This window comes from Colias croceus, chromosome 17 (assembly GCF_905220415.1).
Source record: "Colias croceus chromosome 17, ilColCroc2.1".
NCBI lineage: Eukaryota > Metazoa > Arthropoda > Insecta > Lepidoptera > Pieridae > Colias > Colias croceus.
This window is the reverse complement of record NC_059553.1, coordinates 1597861-1618144: the sequence shown is the minus strand read 5'-3', so window position 1 is coordinate 1618144 and position 20284 is coordinate 1597861. Positions and strand designations below refer to the sequence as shown.

The window sequence follows — 20284 nt, the reverse complement described above, 5'->3', positions numbered from 1 at the left end:
ACCATGTTTGTAGACATAAAATTAAATAGAGCCTACGTATGAAGCTGTAAATGAAAAAAATTCTGATCGAAAAATTTCTGTATATTTTTCTGAGCTAGAGCTAGAGCAAGAGCATTCTTTCGTGATATTTTAGTGAAAACGAAAACTCGTATTCAGTGTTGTTCAGTATTAGAACATTCCATAGAATCTTATCGAACGCACGAATAACGAAATAATGCTCTACGCCTGTTTATACTAAAAGATTTTTACATAGTGAATAATAGTGAGTTAGAATAAGCATTCGATCGTTTGGTGTAAATGCACTGTTATAAAGCTTTTTATCTACGTTCGTGTAGGTAATTGGGAAGAATAAATGAGGGGATGATAAAAACAAACAAATTTGCTGTAAAAATATATTTCGTATAAAAATTAACATATTCAAAGTCAAAGAAATAACCTTTACAAATATAATAATATTTCTTACACTAATATTTTGACTATAAAATCCACCAGGGATAAAAAATATATAATTTAATTATAATATCGATACAAAATATATCACAATTCATTTATATTGTTTCGTATAAAATTCCTTTTGTCAAAAGTTAAGAAAACTTAAAAATACTATTTATAAAAAAAAAACACCAACACGCTTTAACAATATAATAATAATGCAATTTTCTGTAAAAATATTAACTAGATTCACAACTTTCCTTAATCCTTATCCCATTTTTTAAAATTAAAAATTATTTTCAAGTACTTAACATTAATAAATTTCCAATAATTTTTTTAATTAAATGAATAATTTGAACGGAATCGAACCTGCGATTCCTACGAAAAAAAAAGTCAATCGATTTACTAATACACTTCATAAATACCTCCATGTTTTTAAAATTACTAATTCCTGAATAATTTTTTTAACATTGTACCAACTACGTTAATTTTTTAACGAGTAAAATGAGGCTAATTAGCAACATTTCGACGTGCCGCTTCTGGAGCGCTAATATAACTTATCAACGCCTTTTCCTTATAATGTTATCGTAGAAAATGTGTACAATTATTTTTATAAAAATATAAAATATTTAAAAATAAAACTACTTGATATACACGCCGTCTCACTCTAACATTAGCAATAACCATCATGCGGTCCCTGTCACACTTAGCTATTCACAAAAATATCACATTTTCTGGCCTATTTTATTTATATTGATTTGTTAATTATCATTTGTCATATTTAACGTAATAAAAATGTAAAATAAAATCTTATTTATAGAGTACTTTAAATATACAATATGTAAGAATATCAGAAAATACTTATAATATATTCTTTTTATATTTTCGATCTATAAGGAAGTAACCGCCATTGTGATTGAATCATCTCTCTGTTATTTTCGATTGCTAATAATTTCTTCTCATCTGAAAATAAGAAACAAAATTATTAAATTACAAAATCAATATAAAATATGTATTTGCGTGTCATCAAGACAATTTTGCGAAAAAAATACGCACAAAAAATTATTATGACCATATCTGGCCTAATGAAAAAAAACGGCATTTTAGTGACCATATCTGCCTGAAAAAATTATAAAAAATAGCGTGTGTGCCGAGCACACGATTCAGAAGTGAAACTTCTTTGGCAATATTCAAAGATACCAACATCGTCGCCTTGCTCCATGACGTGACGGTATTGCCATTACGCGACCTTGAAATACATATTACTCTCAACGAGCCTAAAGAAGTTTCACTTCAGCCTGAAGATGATGTAACGAAACCAGTCTTAGAACTAGCGCGCAAGAGCAACTTTTGTCTCCGCAACTATTTTGTCTCTCCCATCAACTCTATGGGGAGTTGCTTCGCTACGTGCGCGCACTTACTTACTAGCCCATAGAGTTGATGGGAGATACAAAATAGTTGCGGAGACAAGTTGCTCTTGCGCGCTAGCTCTTAGGTTTTGTAATAAAAATCGAAATACAAATAAGTGAATTGTGTGAAAACAAGTGAACTAATTTCTTTACAAAATCGAAATTGTGTAATATCTGACTGACCGGTTAGCTTGGTGGGTAGTGGGGCCACTATGCCTTCCAAGCCATAGGTCGTGGGTTCGATCCTAACCCAGGGCAAATATTTGTGTGATGAACATAGATGTTTGCTGTGTCTGTGTGTTAATTATCTATATAAGTATTTATTTAAAATTAGATATTATGTATGTTTATCAGCCGTCTGGTTTCCATAACACAAGCGAAAGCTTAGTATGGGATCAGATCGTGCCGTGTGTGAAAATTGTCCTGAAATATTTATCATTTTATTTATCTTACCTCTATCTTCAATAAACTGCTGTAGAAGTCGCACAAAAGCCTTAGCAGGGACCGCCATATTGATATACGGGAAACACGCGCCTGTTTCAGTTTTAGCGTTACTCACTATGATGCCGAGAACTCGCACTTGAGCGTTGTTTGTTATTTGGAATATTGGACCGCCACTGTTAAATATGAAAATGTTTTAATTATTAAATTATGAAAAGCTGAAAAAAACATACAAAAATTGAGCTGTATACAGTACAATGACCGGGGTTACTCAGATACCGATTTCGGGAAAACAGCTTCATGTGCTTTTTAATTTTTATATTATCGTTAACTAGCTGTGCTCAGCGGTTTCACTCGCATTGCTCCGCTCCTGTTGGTCTTAGCGTAATGATATATAGCCTATAGCCTTCCTCGATAAATGGGCTATCTAACACCGAAATAATTTTTCAAATCGGACCAGTAGTTCCTGAGATTATCGCGTTCAAACAAACGAACATACTCTTCAGCTTTATAATATGAGTATAGATTAGTGCGTAGTTATATAAAGTGTAGTTTGCAAAGTAAATTATAATATTTTATATAACAACAACCTTTACATCTGTTGGTCCTTCGAGCCGGATAAAAACACTTTTTAGACTATACTTAGAATGCATTTACTACATGCATACTTATAAGGTTTAAAATTCAAGTAAATTGTGATATAATAGCGAATATAAATAATCTGTTAAAAATCTACTAAATCAATCAAAATGTATATATTAGAAACCATACCTAAACCCAGACTGCACACAACACGACGTCTGTATTAAAGATGGCGACACGTTGTTAACATGGCCGCTCGTTACAGTCGGTTTTAGATCTTCTAGATTGTTCTCGTTGAAGTACGGGTAGCCAGCCGCTAGTACTGACTCGCCTGGAAGAAACTTGTTTTTGTGATAAGTCTGGTTTTAATTACTTCAAAATTCAAATGTAAAGAGGATTTGTGCGAAACGATAACATTTTTTTAATTATGAATACTTTTATGGTTAAAAATATACAATGTGAAGGTGGAGTTCTAAACCAATATTTAAATTTTTTTGAATGTGTATATAAAAAAGAATTTTTTGAGGCAGACAAAGAAAAATTAAAAAAAATATTTTACTTATGTCATTGACGGTGCATTTACATCAAACCAACATAGAACTAGAGCTAGCAAGAACATTATTTCGCAATCTTTTAGTGTAAACGATAACTCGTATTCAGTGTTGTTCAGTATAAGAACATTGCATAGAATCTTTTTAAACACACTAAGAACAATGAAAGAATGATCTACCGTCTACGCCTGTTTACACTAAAAGAATTTGACATAGTGGGGTTAGAATGAGCATTCGCTCGTTTGATATTTACATCAAACGAGCGAATGAGACAAAAATATGAATATGAGACAAAAATTATTTCACATAGGTACCTTTTTCCACAGTCTCATCATGAAACACAGCTGGTAATAAATGAGTCCAACACTGAGGGTTTGTAAACAATAACGCAAGATCATACGCTTTATCATCTACGTTCTTGTACCGAACTATAGCCGTCTCTTTCACTCCGCGGCAGTATAGCGATACTTTGTGAGAGGCGTGCTGGAAAGAGATAGCATTATGTTTGGTTGTGTTTCTTATATCATTGTGTATTTTGTAATGTCATTGTAATTATTTATATAATGATTTGATTTGTACACTAAAGTTGCAAACACTGCCATATATCATGCATGGATTTTTGTTAAAAAAATACTATAGTTTCGCGAATCTTTTGTATATGAGCCCAATATTAATGTAATCCATGTAAAATTAACATGATCAAACAGCACAAACAACTTTCTGAACATAAAAAATGTGTTTAAAAATCCACACTAGCAATAATTTATACTAAATTATAAACTACCACAAATGATAACAATATCTAGAAATAACAACGAATTATTGTTATTAATTAACAAAAAAAAAACATACATTTTTGACAACATGCGCGCACGTGACGACGAACCCGTCCCCGAGGTACACGCCCGCGCCCCACGCCGCGCCGCACCGCACCAGCAGCGTCACGCGGTCGATGCGCTCTAACATACATTGCACACTTTATTTATTTACTAGCTTCCTCCCGCGACTCCGTCCGCGCGGAAAAATGAAGATTTATTTTTTCTACGTAATTTTCCGGGATAAAAAGTATCCTATTTTATGCCCAGGATAATAAGGTATAATTATACCAAGTTTCATCGAAATCGAACCGTTAGTTTTCACGTGATGCCTGAACATACAGACAGACAGACAGACAGACAAAAATTTTTTTAATCACATATTTGGGTTTGGTATCGATCCAGTAACACCAGGATCCAGTGCTATTTATTTTTTCAATATTTTTAATGTACAGAATTGACCCTTCTACAGATTTATTATATGTATAGATAATACTTTATTGTACAAAACAATGTCAGGAAATCTAGTACAATCTCATCATCATCAGCAGCAGCCCATATACGTTCCCACTGCTGGGACACGGGCCTCCTATGAGGGTACAGGCCATAATCCACCACGCTGGCCAAGTGCGTGTTGGCGGATGTCATAATATGTCGTCGAACTTTTTAATTCTTCGACATGTCGGTTTCCTCGCGATGTTTTCCTTCACCGTTCGAACAGTGGTGATATTACAACATGCGCAGATAAATTGAAAAATCAATTTATTTCCTGCGCGCTCGCCTGGTCTCGAACCCCGGACTTATCGATTCGAAGTTTGAGGTCTCGCCACTGAGCCACCACTGTCTAGTACAATCTAATGAGGTACAAATATTTTGCACTATAGGCGGCCTTATTACTACACAGCAATATCTGCCAGGCAACCTGGTAGGAGAATGAAAGAAGAGTGTAAAGTTTAGAAAAATAACATAATAGAGGGAGATGGCAGATCATTCTGACGTTTTGTGTTCGAGTTGGTAGAGCTGATAAGCTATCAGCATCGCCAGTCTAAGTCGCCAATGAACATTTACAGAAGCGAATAAGACACACGAAACTAGGGTCAAAATTCAAATTCAATCCCACACAAAATTCACCAATATGTCGATTGTTACACAATGAAACCGAGGCTTTTTTGAGGGCTAAAAAAAATACAAAAATAATTTTTTTTAATTGCATAGCTTCCGGGCCTTGAGCGCGGGGACCGAATCGAGAAATTCCGTAACGAAAAAACCTCACGCTCCCCACTCCGACGGGCTCGCTTGAAGGCATGCTATGCAATAGCTTTACCGCGGCAGACCCCGAGTGCCACACGTCTTTTTTTAAATACAAATAACCGTTTTGTAATTGAGTAAAATCTCGTATCCGCACCACACGGCTCACCCAGTATGTCGCTGTGCAGCGGCGACGGCGGCGCTCTCGGCGCGGCGGCGGGCGGCACGCGCAGCTTGGCCGCCAGCACCGAGCGCAGCGGCGCCGCTAGCGTCAGCCCGACCCACTCGCCCCGCCACCACGACACGCTGCACACCACTGCGCCTACTAGCTCCCTACTGCGGTAACGAAATCTTAATATATATAAATCTCGTGTCACAATGTTTGTCCTCAATGGACTCCTAAACCACTTAACCGATTATAATAAAATTCGCACACCATGTGCAGTTCGATCCAACTTGAGAGATAGGATAGTTTAAATCTCAAATCGTTTTAGAGAAAGCGGGCGAAGCCGCGGGCGGTAAGCTAGTACTAATATAATGTGATCGACAATGTACTAATAATTATCAGAAAAACAACACATTTAAAAAAATCTTTCAAAAGTGTGTTTTAATTGTTTGCCTGTCATAAAAATCATTCAACGAAATCGATACATTGCGACCTGAAAGAAAAAAAATGTGTGCGTGTACTAGTGTACACAAGTAAGAAGTGATACTTATTTATGACCTTATTTTTCAAAAAATAATGTACTATATGCAACTACAGAAATACGTCGAATCACGCGTGGTAGGGATAAGAAAAAGATGGCGCGTAACGGAAAAATGTCACGCGTAACGAAAAAATGTTACACTAAATTTTTTTCCAACCTCGATAAAGAAGTTTCACTTCAAAAAGCGCGCGTGCAAAGAACACATGTGAGAAGTGAAACTTCTTTCCATGCTACGTTCGCCGTTTCCGCTGCCAAGCTTCGACGGTAGTATTACCTTATACCTATAATTTTACCCGCATGCGCCGAAAGAAGTTTAATTAAAAAAATTAATACGTTTATAATTACAAGGGTAAACTTACGTAGGCCCATCAGTGAACACGGGCCCGCCCTCCGAGCCCAACGCAGTCGCTGCGTCAGTTAGCAACAAAGATGGCCGCTTGCCGACCACGCCGCACACCGAGCCGCGCGTCACTGCGTTTAGAAACACCTGCAATTATTGTGTAGTATAGATATTTTAAATGGAATAAATAATATTTGAAAAGTATTATTCGATGTTTGATTCTGAATCTCTATTTATGAATACTTTATGCTTCTTCATCGTTTATTAATGTTATCATATAATGAAGATCAACCGCAGATATGGTATAAAAATATGCTATGTTGAATGCAATTTTACCAGGAGTAAAGAAGTACAAGTTAAAAAAGGAAAAGAAATAAGTACCGTAAATTAATCAAATTAAATTTTATTTTGATTTTATAAATGGCAATGCATCTAACATCTTCACTTACTTTTGGACCCACTGTTTTACATACCTAACATTATCTATTATAAATCATGTAACAACTTACTGGATAAATAAATTTATTTCATCTCTAATAAAGTAGAAAAACAGATGATGTTCTGATTTAATTTCAGTTCTTACCTCACATCCAAACGGTGTGGAATGAACTTGTATATTGGTCCCCCGTTCTGGTGGCAGTCGGACCAAATCTAGAAGCTCTGATAAAGGCCTTAAAGTCTTAAATCCTGTAACATTTAAATTATAACGCTATATAATTTTGTGCCAACTTAGTGCCAACATTATTACGTTTATCATTGTTTAAAATTACTATGTATTAAGTACTAAAAAGAGAGGTCGAGTTTGAAATTGAGGTCTCAGTTTTCCATAGCAAAGTCGCCATTCATAGTTGTTAGAAAATAATCTTCTATCAAGTCTTTTAAAATAATTATGTAGAGACGTAGAGGTAGAGTGGTTCTATACTTTTTTGGCTTTCCTCTTTCTATTACTCACTTTAGATCACAAATTATCGAATGACTAATTACGCAAACGCATAAGAATAACCCAAAATCTGCATATGCTATTATGTAAGTTTTTGTTCATGAAAATAAAGACTGTAGAATATAAGAAAACTCTTCGGTGTACAAACCTATTTTATTGTGTATTTATTTTTAAACGCGTCAAGCGTCACTCTGACGAGAAATTATGATAAATACAATTCCCAATTATTTATTAAATAATGTCCTGTGAATGTAAACAAGTAAAAACAAATCGTAACTACTACCGGTATTATGATTCGCCGGAGGGATGTGATGTTTTCAAAAAGGTAAACATTACTTATAGAAATGAAGTGTGAGGTATGGGCAATGAATTGATGACTTCAGTAACATACATATTATAGGTTCTTCCTGTAATTAGTGAGACTAGAAAGCATTTCCAAAGACTGGTTAATTTGTTTTACCTACAATATATTATATATTTTATAATAACCGCCAATATGTGACCTTTTTGCTCGTTACCTTTTACCGTGGTTGCCTGGTAGAGATCACTACTTAGTGATAAGGCCGCAAAGTTAGTTGTACTCTGTTTTTAGCTGTAAGTAATTCTAAGGTTTCTGTTTGTATAACTAATAAAGCGTTAAATAAATAAATAATAAATAAATAACTTTGACAATCTCATTAGACCGCCCAAACGTGGTTAGTCTTATGGATAACCAGCTTCCTAAGATCTAAGCATACATAATGACAGACGGATAGACGGCGGGAAGCAACTTTGTTTTTCACTTTGTAATGATTATAGTAGATAATTAACGTTATTGTTCATATTTAGATGATGGCATCAGCTCGAATCGGGGCAACGGCCGGTGTGCTCATATCGACTAAAGATGTGTTACTGTACTCTCATGCTGTCGGTCTGGGACCTATTCTTAGGAGGTGGGGAACTTGATAGAAATGCAATAACTAGTTTTTTTGTTGTTGAGTAAATCGCTTAACCAGAACACGATCAAACTAAATAACATCAGTTTTAATTATGGGTAAATTAAACTATAGAAGCGATTTAAAAAACTAAGATAATATAATATATCAACTCGCGAACGGATCATACTGTATGTTGGTGTAACTTTATCTTATGGAAAAGAATATATAGATCATTGAATGAAGGAGTTTATTAGCCAAAAAAACATCAACTTATTCGTCCATTATCAAAATAATAAGTATAATAAATCTGTTTCAGGTATATGTACCACACTGCACCTTTAGCTCTAATGGGCGCTACGTTCGCAGCAGTGGCTAACACCGTGTATCAATATAGAAAAGTGGACGACCATTGGAATTACTTTTTAGGTACCTATTTTTTATTATAATACATATTTAAATGTAAAAAGTGTCTGTAAATGTATTTTGCCCACAATGGCTTTAGCTCATAGAGACCTTATTCTGTTTGTAATTTTTTGATCATAATTATTAATTATTGAGGACATAGGTACTACATTTTCTTCTCTCCTATTTTCTGATGAACGAAAATTTATACTGTGCAAAGGGCTTCACTTCTTTTCCCAGCCTATTTTACTTAGTACAACCATACTGTATGATCCATTTCTAGAACTCCCATAACATTCGAGTAAATCCTACTAATATTATAAATGCGAAAGTTTGTGATGGATGTATGTGTGCGAGTATGTTTGTTACTCTTTCACGCAAATACTACTGAACCGATTACAATGAAATTTAGCACACATATAGAAGGTAACTTGGATTAACTCATAGGATAGGTTTTATCCCGTAAATCCCACGGGAACGGGAACCATGCGGATTTTTCTTTGAAAACGCGGGCGAACCGCGGGCGGAAAGCTAGTGGTACTATATTTCCAGGTGGCTTCGCATGTGGTCCCATACTAGCTGTATACTTGGGCTCCTACCACGCCGTACTTCTGGGTGGCCTTGCTCTGGGCACGCTAGCGGCAGCCAAGAAGGAATGCTTGCTGCACGGGATCGACTTCTTACCTCAGATATATGGTCACATGCGCACTGTTAACCATTGGAGAATGGACTATTCTATCACTAAGGATCCTCTTGAAGGTATAATAGCACTTATTGGGTAGGGATAGAGTTCTATTTTGAACGTGGTTATAAACAATGATGGAGGACATTCAGTATTTATTTTATTGAAAGGTTTTTTTTTAATATATACTTGATGTGCTTCCCAGGCTACATTGTTACTTTCTTCCTTGTTTTCATTGTCCTCTATAAACAAATAATTTTTAAGATTGATTTAAAAAGTTGATATGTAAGACAACATTTATATTTTACGCCGAATTATTAAAAAGTTGGTCAATCAAAGAAATCCTAACTGAGGTATAAAACAAGGAATGATTTTCTTTTTCAGAAATGCAACGCACTTGCGACCAGGGGAAAAAGAAGTGAATTATTTATATATATGTATGAAAAATTTATATTAAATATTGATTATGATTAGTGATGCAACGAATACTACTTTTACGAATACGAATACGAATACGAATATCTAGCCTTGGTAATAAAAGACTTATTTATTTAATGAATGTTAACTCTTCTAATAATTAAAATTTACAATAGGCAAATTTTTATTTAAAAAGCATAAAATTCGTAGATTTTCTGGTTTTAGGCGATTTTTTTTTTCAGTCAGGATGTTTCCAGCCGTTAAATAAGTCTTTCCGAAGTGACTGTACATGGCGTCAGTGAAAAATATTTTTGGGCGAGTTTTTTCTGACTTGGAAAATGGACATCTTCTCGCCAAAAGGCCAGTGGATCAGCAATCTCTGCACACGTCATATTTTTTTGCGCGATTTTTAAATTTGTAGCAAATAGAGTTGCGTACAAAAATATTCGTTTTTAAAAATTCGTATATTCGCCGAATACGAATATTCGGTAAATGTCTACTATTCGGCGAATACGAATATTCGTATTCGTATTAGTTGCATCACTAATTATGATTATTGAAAGCAGTTCTTTTTTTTCACTCAGTTTGTTACGAACTAATCATATCGCTTGAAGCGATACTGTTGGTTATTTTCTCGCTACACATCCTCGCACATTAATTATTGGTGGAAAAGCACCCTTATTAGTTCAGGATACATCGCCCATTTTTGCAAGTGACTACTATCAAGCTGATTTTCCGCTTGTAGCTTTATTTTGATGAGACACCGAATAATTTCGTGTACGAAACTCTCGATTGTGGTAGCTAACAGAGATAACAAGGATAAAATTTTTTGATTTGATGGTTCTCAAATATTTATTACGCAATTTGTAGGACAATATGTCTGTTGAATTATATAAACATTAACTAAGTGAAAACAAAAAATCAGCTTGTTAGTAATCATTTATAATGACCTCGTTATCGATACACTTTGGAAAGGGGGACTCTTTGAACAAACCATAAATTTTGTAGGACAAATATTTTTTCGAATAATTTAGGTAATTATCTTGAGATTGAACAAAAAAAAATTCATTCAGTTAGTAATAAATATTTGAGAACCATCAAATCAAAAATTTTTATCCTTGTTATCTCTGTTAGCTACCACAATCGAGACTTTCGTACACGAAATTATTGGGCGTCTCATCAAAATAAAGCTACAAGCGGAAAATTAGCTTGATAGTAGTCACTTGCAAAAATGGGCGATGTATCCTGAACTATATATTTGCAGAGTACAAATTTAAATTTCTTGCCGAAGCATGCGCGACTCACATTTAACCCAATCTAAATAAACTACATTAACTACTGACCAGTATTATCGCACTCCAAGTCAATAAGCACGAACACAGAGAGCAGAGCCTTGCCGAGCTGCGTCTGTCGTTCCACATCACCATCTCGATGGCCAATCGTCCAGCTGTATAGAATGTCGTCCACGCACCGGTCTAGTATGGGACACTGCCAGAGGTGGCATATTCTGAAACAGGACATCTGTTCTTAGATAATAGAAATAGTACTACCACAGTAGTAATTGAGGCTTTTAATGTCGGCGGCCAAGATCAACTTTGGATCCCTAGTAGTAATGAAACATACTTTATGTTTAACACGCAGTATAGTACTATAGTTTACTTAATTTGAGTACCATTTCAACGAAATATGTTTATAAAAATCTACATTATACGTAGAGACCTTACCTGCCAGTCATCACGCGCGCCTGATAACTGCTATGCTCAAAATCAGTATCGATGTCCAAGTTCCTCTCTCTACTCAGCCTCTCCACTCCTTCATACACATTAGACCCTTTCGATTTGCCCTTTTCACATGTCACATAGATTTCTGGCAATGTGTTGTAAAACTCATCGTTTACTATAGGCTTTCCTCTGGCTTCTTTTATAATTTTCGCCTGTTTTAAAGGAGAGAGAATAGATCCATGTGTGAGAACCCAGCGGTTGGAATATTTGATACCAGATGCTGCGACTGTCAGAATATTGGCTAGTTCTCCATCATCAGAGTAGTTGTATGTCACCATCACACCTTCTACCGCCATTTTTGCTGAAACAATAGATTTTGTACTTTAAGGCGCTGCCCTGAGCAAGCATTTCATTCCACTCACACATACACGCCGCGCCACAGCTGCAGCCCGACGCCATACGCGCATCACTACGAACGGGCCTCGGCCGGTAGTGTCGGTACACAGGCGTTCACGCACACATGCGTACGTTTTTGGTTTGGGAATAAGAATTTGCGATTTACACGAAATCTATTTATTGGACTAAAAAAATAACACAGTATTATATTAGTATGTTGCTTGTAGAATTATTTGCCGAAAAAACAGAATGATTGCATGTAGTTTAGTATGGTTTTTAAGCATCAAAAGATTTTTTTAGAGGTACCTTTGAGATTTTTTTCTATCGAGTAAAATAAGTTGTATTGTGTTTTCAAAACACTATCGAACTAGTTTATCTCCTGAAGAATATCATATATTTATCTGAGATTTTTTACTGCAGTTAATCATATACTTTAAAGCATTATAATTTAGGAGCAAACTCGCGTTTTGCTCTACTAGTCACCTTAAGTCAAGATGTTAGAGTTGCATTTGATGATATTGGTTTATGGTGACGTCAAAGGGAACTTTTTATGCAGCTGGATTGTAACCGTAACATGTAACGAAATACTAGTGAATGAAATAACGTATTTTTCTGAGCCTATATTTATATTATTGCCTATATTTATCCAAATCGGTTCAATGTATCATTTACGCTTTTAATCTTTTACGCATTTTGTTCGCGTCAAAACAATATAAGCATTATCGAATATTTCATAGTGACTATTATTATTTGCATAGGTACCATAATTAACTCGTATTTGGTCTACGATATAATAAAAACATAATAAGGTGACAGGTAATATTAATTATATTATTAACTAGCTTCCACCCGCGACTCCGTCCGCGCGGAAAAATTAAGAAAAATTAAGATTTTTTTTTCTACGTATTGTTCCGGGATAAAAAGTATCCTATTTTATGCCCAGGATAATAAGGTATAATTATACCAAGTTTCATCGAAATCGAACCGTTAGTTTTCACGTGATGCCTGAACATACAGACAGACAGACAGACAGACAGACAAAAATTTTTTTAATCACATATTTGGGCTTGGTATCGATCCAGTAACACCCCCTGCTATTTATTTTTTCAATATTTTCAATGTACAGAATTGACCCTTCTACAGATTTATTATATGTATAGATAAAATATTAATCATCAGAATTATGTGTACAAAAACGTCCAATCCTTGGGGCATTGTTAGCTTGGTCTACCGATAAATGCTTGATAAGATTACATTACTAAAGAAAACTATATCCTTCCTATCCTACTAATATTATAACTGAGAACGTTTGTGAGGATGTATGTATGTGTATGTGTGTTACTCTTTCACGAAAAAACTATTTTGAAACGAAACCGATTACAATGAAATTTAGAACACATAATATAGAGGATAACTTGGATTAACACATAGGTTAAGATTTATCCAGAAATCGGATTCCAAATTCCACCGGGACGGGAACTATACGGGTTTTTCTTTGCAAACGCGGGCGAAGCCCGGGCGGAAGCTAGTCTACCTATAAATTACTGATCTATAAAGACGTTAAGTTTGTACCTTTCGTTGATAGCGCTAATGTCAGAAACTGCTGAACCAATTTTTTAAGTAGGTAATATTTGTGTTAAATAGTCCTCTTATCGGGAAAATCCAACTTAATATTACATAACCAATAGGAGCGGAGTAGCAGCGGAAGAAAAAGTTGCTAAAGAGCAAAAATATCATTTTTGAGAGTTTCATTTTAGAGATTTTTAGCTCAATAGGAAAAAATACGGAACCCATTCAGGATTTGTTATTATTAATATCTATCTAAAATGTCTAGTCTATCTCTATGATAAAATTAAGCTTTATCGGCAATCGGCTGTTTTGGCATACCAACCAATGAATTAATTATTGTATCCTGTGGTTTTACGCACCGACCAACAGAGTATCATCAACCACAGAGTATTTGACTTTATCAATTTATTTAGTTAAATCCGTTGCATTAAACATCTTTCTTCTACCGGTTGCTACTGAACTCAAAGGAATTTTCACAGGCCAATTAGTAATTCCAGAGAAGACTGCAGTCAAACAAACAAACTTCAACTTTATGATACGAGTTCTAAAATACAACCTCTCGGTTAAATATGACCACACACAATTGTGGCCAATTTGCCATTTGTTCTGCTATAGAAATAAATTATATGAAAGCGTTCACACTAAATATAGAATCGCAATACAGGCTTATTTATAGAACACGCTACTTTTACATTACTTTATGCCTTTGAGTGATTTAAACGGCATATGGAACGAAATGGGCAATGTATTACGTACACCGAGGCAATTGAAAAAAGATGATAACATGAAATTATATGAATATAGGGCGGCACAAATTAGTACCATAACCACACCCTCGGGATGAAATGTAATGAGCTTTATTCAGCGGGTGGTCAATGGGATCGTAATTTGTTCTAGTATATAAGACAAGATGGCGGAACACCGTCGAAAGTTTGCTTCGCGCCATCACACACGGCGACCATTTTCCGCGCTTTTTCTTTCAAAGCATTGTGTTTTCTGTTTTGCCTGCTATTTTCTCTGTTTCCGAGGTAAGTAATAAGTTTTAATATTATTCACACGTTTAAGCTTTGAAATTAGTCTTCAGGATAGGTAGTAAGAATTTGGTAAAAACTGCAAGATATTTTTAAAAAATACTTTTTTTTTATAAAATGGTTCGTGACTTAGAATTAGTATTAAAATTTCATTTGTCTCAAACAAGTTTCCGTAGTGTAGCGGTTATCACGTGTGCTTCACACGCACAAGGTCCCCGGTTCGATCCCGGGCGGAAACAGTGTTTTTGTTTTTAAATATAGAAATATATAATTTTTTTTAATATTCATAACTTCAAGAAATACTTTTATATTTTATTAACGAATGATTATATTGTGTCCATAAAATTGCATAGAAATACAATGTACATAAATTGTAATAATTAATTACCTTAAATTAAGATTCAGTACATGATAGAACATGGGATCCATCCAGACAAAATACTATTGTAATCGAAAATGTTATACTAAATTATGAATATTTTCGCATTATTTATGTACATTTTCACAAATTAAATGAAAAAATGAATTTAAATAAATATTATGAGGAGAAAAACGTATCTTTTTTGACACAATTTTTATAACGTAATTATTTAATGTGGTATTTCAATTGCAATTAAAAAAGAAAAAAAAATAACAAAAGATTCCTTCGAGCCGGATTTGAACCAGCGACCTATGGATAACTTCAATTAACTCTACAGTCCACCGCTCTACCAACTGAGCTATCGAAGGTTGGGAGACAACTTCCAAATTTATAATCTTATTCAAGATACATTACACAATATTTAATACTAGGTTACATATACTTTTGTTACAAAAAAATATTTATTCTTAAAACACATTTAATGTTATCATAATTGAAGTTTGTTATTTATTATAGTTTTATATTTATAGAATAACTTTCTTAACAGATAATAAATGTTATTCAAAACAAATTGTTATACGCAAATAAAATAATAAATAAATTATGTTTCATCGACCTAAAAATATAATTTTGAATTTTGATAAAATAAATATTATTTCAGTCTATAATATTACATAATAATATAACATTATATAATTTCAAATCATAAGTGATAACAATATTTTCCTCAAATGCTCATTCCTACTATGTTTTAGAAGTCAAATGTAACTATTGCTTTTAGAAATTAAACATTTTAACGAATTTATGTTACCTTAAATTCATAGATTATTTTCTTTTCTTACTATGTTAATAGGAATTAATGTGATACGTTCAATTTATTCATTTTTTTATCTAGGAAGAACAAAAAAGAAGGCTTATTATGAGTTTAGATATTATGGCCAACCGATTTTAGATTCCGTGCGCTAAGATAAAATGGAATAGAACAAGTTTTTCCATGGTGTTGATGTGCATGTATTGAATTTTGTAGGTACTCGAAATGTTTTACCATATTACTTTGATATTAAATAATACTGACTAATCGAAATATCTATGATACCCTATAATTTCTTAATACTATTATTAGTCTATCAATTGCATCAGATTGTGACCTAGATCTATGAACCTGGTCTTTATCACTCAAATACAATGTTTAAAGCCTTAACACGATAACTGGACATAACTAGCTCGTAACCTCGGCATGTGTGTATTTGGGTGACTAAATAACAATAATGCTGTATCTGTCTGTAATCAGTTACAAGGATCACCTTTAATGCTTGCAACGATCTTATCATTTAGAAGCAGAAATAGAAAATATTTTAATCAAGAGCATTCGGTATCATTGTAAAATGGGTAACCTTCTATTCCAATAAAATTTATTTCATGGTATTTGGTACACTAGCTTCTATTACGCTTTGTGCGGTGGGAATAAGTAGATAAAGAGTATTCTCCATAAGTCTAAAAACCATGGATTAACATCGACATAAAAAAAATGTTTTTCGTATTTCGCTACAAGAGAAAATTCTATATTTAATTTAGTGGATAATAGGTACTACACGTCTTAAAAAAAGGAATTGTTAAAATTAACTAGATGATTAAAAACAAAAAGCCAATTATTATAATATATACTACATTATAATCTATAGCTTCGAACAAAGTGAGGGATGAGAATACTTACTTTATTTTCTATTTTTTTATTTATTAGGTAATTATATGAATTAAATACCTCGTTTCATGGCGCTATTTCTAAAGATTTGCCAAATATACTTTTCATATACATAAAGGGTATTTGTATCAAGTGGTAAGAGGAGTAACTAGAATAAACTAAACTGACAAATGCTACGGATGAAACGGATTCCACGTAAAACTACACGAATCTGGACATGAGAATTAATAAGTCTCCACAGTCCATGTTCGACATATCACCTGTCATATGAAACTATTTTGTAAATTAATAATAATTTTAAAGTTGACCTCATCCATCAGTTGCTCCTATCCTTGATTTGGACCGTAACAAATCGTCTTTAGTTCCGTTACATCCGATTCTTATTTCATCGCCATTATAGTGTTACCATTGCTAGTCGACGCATCATCTTTTTATGTCGTCGTTGGTTAAATCCAGTGTGTGTTACGGGGTTTCATACGGGGAGTTTCATTGAATGCTACACGTAACAACTATGTTTTTCCTGAGACGAACTAGTGCTATAATTTTTATGACGCTCAACCAGTATGAACAAATGCCACTTGTTTTCCTCAAAAGTCCCTTGTTGTTGTTTTTAAAAGGATATCGAAACGATAGTGACATCATCATGACAAACATATATGAAAAATATTTATACTAATAACAAATCCATAATAGAGATCCTCAGTTCTAGTTATATAGACACCATTAAAAGATTATTTCGTATAGGTTCCAGTACGAAATACAATGGTTGTTTCACATAGGAATTAAGGGAATGTGTGATACTGGTGGTTTGGGAAAGGAAAACAATAGATATCGAGAGTTAATTAGGTGAAAGAAACCAAGCTATGATGTAAAATAAAAAAACATAGCTTGGTTTCTTTCACCTAATTATCTAACGATAACTATTGTCTTCCTTTCCCAAACCACCAGTATCACACATTCCCTTAGTTCCTGTGTGAAACAACGACGGAAATGGCTGGCTTCAGCTTCGCTACTTAACTGTCCAATTGAACAAACGAGCGTGAGTAACACAGGATCCGGTCCCGTGACTTTATTAAATCCCATCATTGTTTTATTTTCGTTTATTTTTTGGACTATTTTAAAAATGGCATCAGGCGATTGAAATTTAAAATTCAAAAACACAGTTATACACAAATCAACAAAAAGAATCATCAAAACAAGCAATTTGTCATTCTTAAATTTCTCCTGATTTACTTTTCCATTCTATAACCCGTGTCCCAGTTACATGCTGGCCAAATTTCAATACTTACACGTATATATCGTACACGGCAATTTAAGGAGACAGGCGATACGATAAACCCACGACAATACAATAATGGTCGCTCTTTTGCCTAATGGGTCGTATCCTGTACGGCCGAAGCGCAGTCCAGTCAATGCTAAGAGTCCGTTTCTTTCGCTCCCATGCGCATTTACGGTCAATTCCAGAAACAAAAATCCTCGGTTATCCAATTCTGCGTTCGTGCCGCATTTTATTGCTCACATCCTCGCGTGGGCCGTCCACTGATCATTTCAACGACCGAAACAACAACGAACGATGCGCTCCCGTGGTAATAGATAACGAAAACGTGTTTCTTCCATCTTGTTTGACTTGACTTTCGTGGGGATGCAGTGTTAGTGAATGTTCAAAGAGATATTCTTGTGTGCATTGCAACGGATATGCCTGCGTACCGTCTGGCGCCGAGTGTGAAGAAAAAGAAGCAATCGACTTCATTGTTAAGTCACTCGAGTTCTATACATTTGATGCGATAACGTTTTAGGTGAGTTGTGTGAGTTTATGAATAGCTTTTCATAACTGTACCCATGAGTAATTGTTTCTTACTTGTCATGTTAAAAAAGCTTAAAACCTTTGCTTAGTAAGTGGACTTCTAACGTAGGTAGTTCTTTTAATAATAAGGTTTTATTGGATTCTAGAATTCATAAACTTGTACGAAAATAATTAAATTGTTTAAAAATGTTTTTAAATCCTACCTAGGTATCTTAAATTTGTAAGAAATAAAAAAACAAATAATATTACCTCTGTCCGTAAATTGAAATATTATGGTACACCTACTACTGCAAAGGAATGATCGATGAATGATATTAAACTACGCATACTATCAACAAACGACGTAATGTTAATGTTTTGTGTAAAGTATGCATTTGTAATCTGGAATCAAGCAGTTCTAATCCACAATTTGTGGACCACAAAACAGAATAAATAACTAATTAACACATGACAATTGACATTATCATTAAACCCAGTACTAACTAGAATATTATGTAAAATCAAGTGTAAACTTTGACCCATTTAAAGTTGCAAATTAAAAGAAAAAAAATCACACATTCAATGAAATGTTTTATCAAAAACATAAAAATGTCATTTACCTTGCACTTGTTTGTTTACTTTTTGAGGTTATAAATCCGAAAAAGTTAACTTCACCAAAAAAATACGCACACACCGTACAAGTATAAGCTAAACACTAAACTTGCACTAAGCACATTATACTGCCATTTACTACATTGTACTATTATTTTTGTTAAAAATATTAATTATAAATAATTATTTATTCTTAATTTGACCTGCTGATATCAGCTGTTGAACTTTGTTGCACAGTGAACTATGTATAATTTCTTATTTCATGTTTTCTGCCTTCTCTGCTTTAGATCAGATAAAATTTTATTAGCTTGTCATTTGTCAATTCATCCAATAGCCAACCAATACCACAACGTAATACCAGGTTCATCCGCTAGATGGCGCTTATATAAATTTTGAACTATTATATTATTTTTTCATGTTGCAAAATTGAAAATTAACACCGAGCCGAGTAACAAAAAAGAAATATGAAAAGGAAAATAAATTATTAAAGAATGAAAGCCAGTAAGACACTTTATAGAGGTCATAGTTATTACGCAAAAAAAAAACGCTGCTGGATCAATAATCAATTACAGTTAATTAATTATTGTTTTGTTTAGAAAATTGGTCAGTTTCGTATAAAACAAACTCCAAATAATTATTCTGATAATTAAAGAACCCGTATAAATAAATATTATTGCTTTAATTGACGTTTCGATAGTCGTTACGGGAGGTAAAATTCCAAAACGATTTATTCAATTTCGTTTAGGTATTTCGAAACAGTTTGATTGGTTATTTTCAATGTTTAGTTGACTTATTGAATATGACTTAGGTATATATGCTTGAGTCTATTGGGCCATGCTATAATTATGTAGCTATATAATATGTATATCGTTGGCCGGCAAGTTGTTACCCGCAGCTTCGGCTGCGAAATGAAATGTACAAAATAATATAAAACAGAATAGTACCTACTTATTAGGTAAAATTTACAAGTTTCCACTTGTTAAACAATTATTATGTTGTATCTAAGAAAAACGTTCTAATATTTAGCAAAAATATTTCAATAATTCAATTGAAATTATAAATTGCGATAATTATCATCAATTTAATATAACATCGTAGGAAACTTACAAGTCATCAAATTTCCATGAAAGAATGCAATGGAAACGGAGGAATAAAATAATCGTCAAGTAGTAAATAGAGTAATTATTTTAGATTTAGTAGTATTGTGGAAAACCACTTCATTGTCG

The 20284-nt window shown here is 33.8% G+C and overlaps 2 protein-coding genes and 2 non-coding genes across 4 annotated transcripts; 2 read left to right on the top strand and 2 right to left on the bottom strand.

Moving 5' to 3' along the window:
- Nucleotides 1-495: 495 nt before the first annotated feature.
- Nucleotides 496-19304, bottom strand: LOC123699187 (peroxisomal leader peptide-processing protease). The gene is made up of 11 exons (XM_045646082.1): nucleotides 19067-19304; nucleotides 11608-11965; nucleotides 11227-11390; nucleotides 7109-7212; nucleotides 6545-6672; nucleotides 5648-5814; nucleotides 4268-4374; nucleotides 3730-3898; nucleotides 3054-3195; nucleotides 2295-2458; nucleotides 496-1395 (listed from the first exon to the last, which is right to left on the bottom strand). Exons 2-11 carry the CDS (start codon nucleotides 11958-11960, stop codon nucleotides 1310-1312), a joined length of 1584 nt encoding a protein of 527 aa, XP_045502038.1. The 5' UTR covers nucleotides 11961-11965; nucleotides 19067-19304; the 3' UTR covers nucleotides 496-1309.
- On the top strand, nucleotides 7691-9912 carry LOC123699189 (NADH dehydrogenase [ubiquinone] 1 alpha subcomplex subunit 11-like). Its single transcript, XM_045646084.1, has 5 exons — nucleotides 7691-7790; nucleotides 8294-8397; nucleotides 8699-8808; nucleotides 9337-9543; nucleotides 9851-9912. The coding sequence occupies exons 1-5, from the start codon at nucleotides 7704-7706 to the stop codon at nucleotides 9886-9888; spliced, it is 546 nt and encodes a 181-aa protein (XP_045502040.1). The 5' UTR covers nucleotides 7691-7703; the 3' UTR covers nucleotides 9889-9912.
- Trnav-cac lies at nucleotides 14767-14839 on the top strand. Its single transcript has one exon. It is a non-coding gene; the product is annotated as a tRNA-Val (tRNA).
- Trnay-gua lies at nucleotides 15243-15329 on the bottom strand. Its single transcript is given in 2 exon segments — nucleotides 15243-15278; nucleotides 15293-15329. It is a non-coding gene; the product is annotated as a tRNA-Tyr (tRNA).
- Nucleotides 19305-20284: the final 980 nt, after the last annotated feature.

What these genes read in the sequence shown, in the direction of transcription:
- LOC123699187 (XM_045646082.1), bottom strand. Translation starts at nt 11,960, where the DNA reads ATGGCGGTAGAAGGTGTGATGGTGACATACAACTACTCTGATGATGGA. An exon ending in GCGCGCGTGATGACTGGCAG is followed by an intron (nt 11,391 to 11,607) that starts GTAAGGTCTCTA and finishes GTCCTGTTTCAG; the next exon opens with AATATGCCACCTCTGGCAGT. An exon ending in TGTGTGCAGTCTGGGTTTAG is followed by an intron (nt 2,459 to 3,053) that starts GTATGGTTTCTA and finishes CATATTTAACAG; the next exon opens with TGGCGGTCCAATATTCCAAA.
- LOC123699189 (XM_045646084.1), top strand. Translation starts at nt 7,704, where the DNA reads ATGTCCTGTGAATGTAAACAAGTAAAAACAAATCGTAACTACTACCGG. An exon ending in GATGTGATGTTTTCAAAAAG is followed by an intron (nt 7,791 to 8,293) that starts GTAAACATTACT and finishes GTTCATATTTAG; the next exon opens with ATGATGGCATCAGCTCGAAT. An exon ending in CTGGGACCTATTCTTAGGAG is followed by an intron (nt 8,398 to 8,698) that starts GTGGGGAACTTG and finishes AATCTGTTTCAG; the next exon opens with GTATATGTACCACACTGCAC.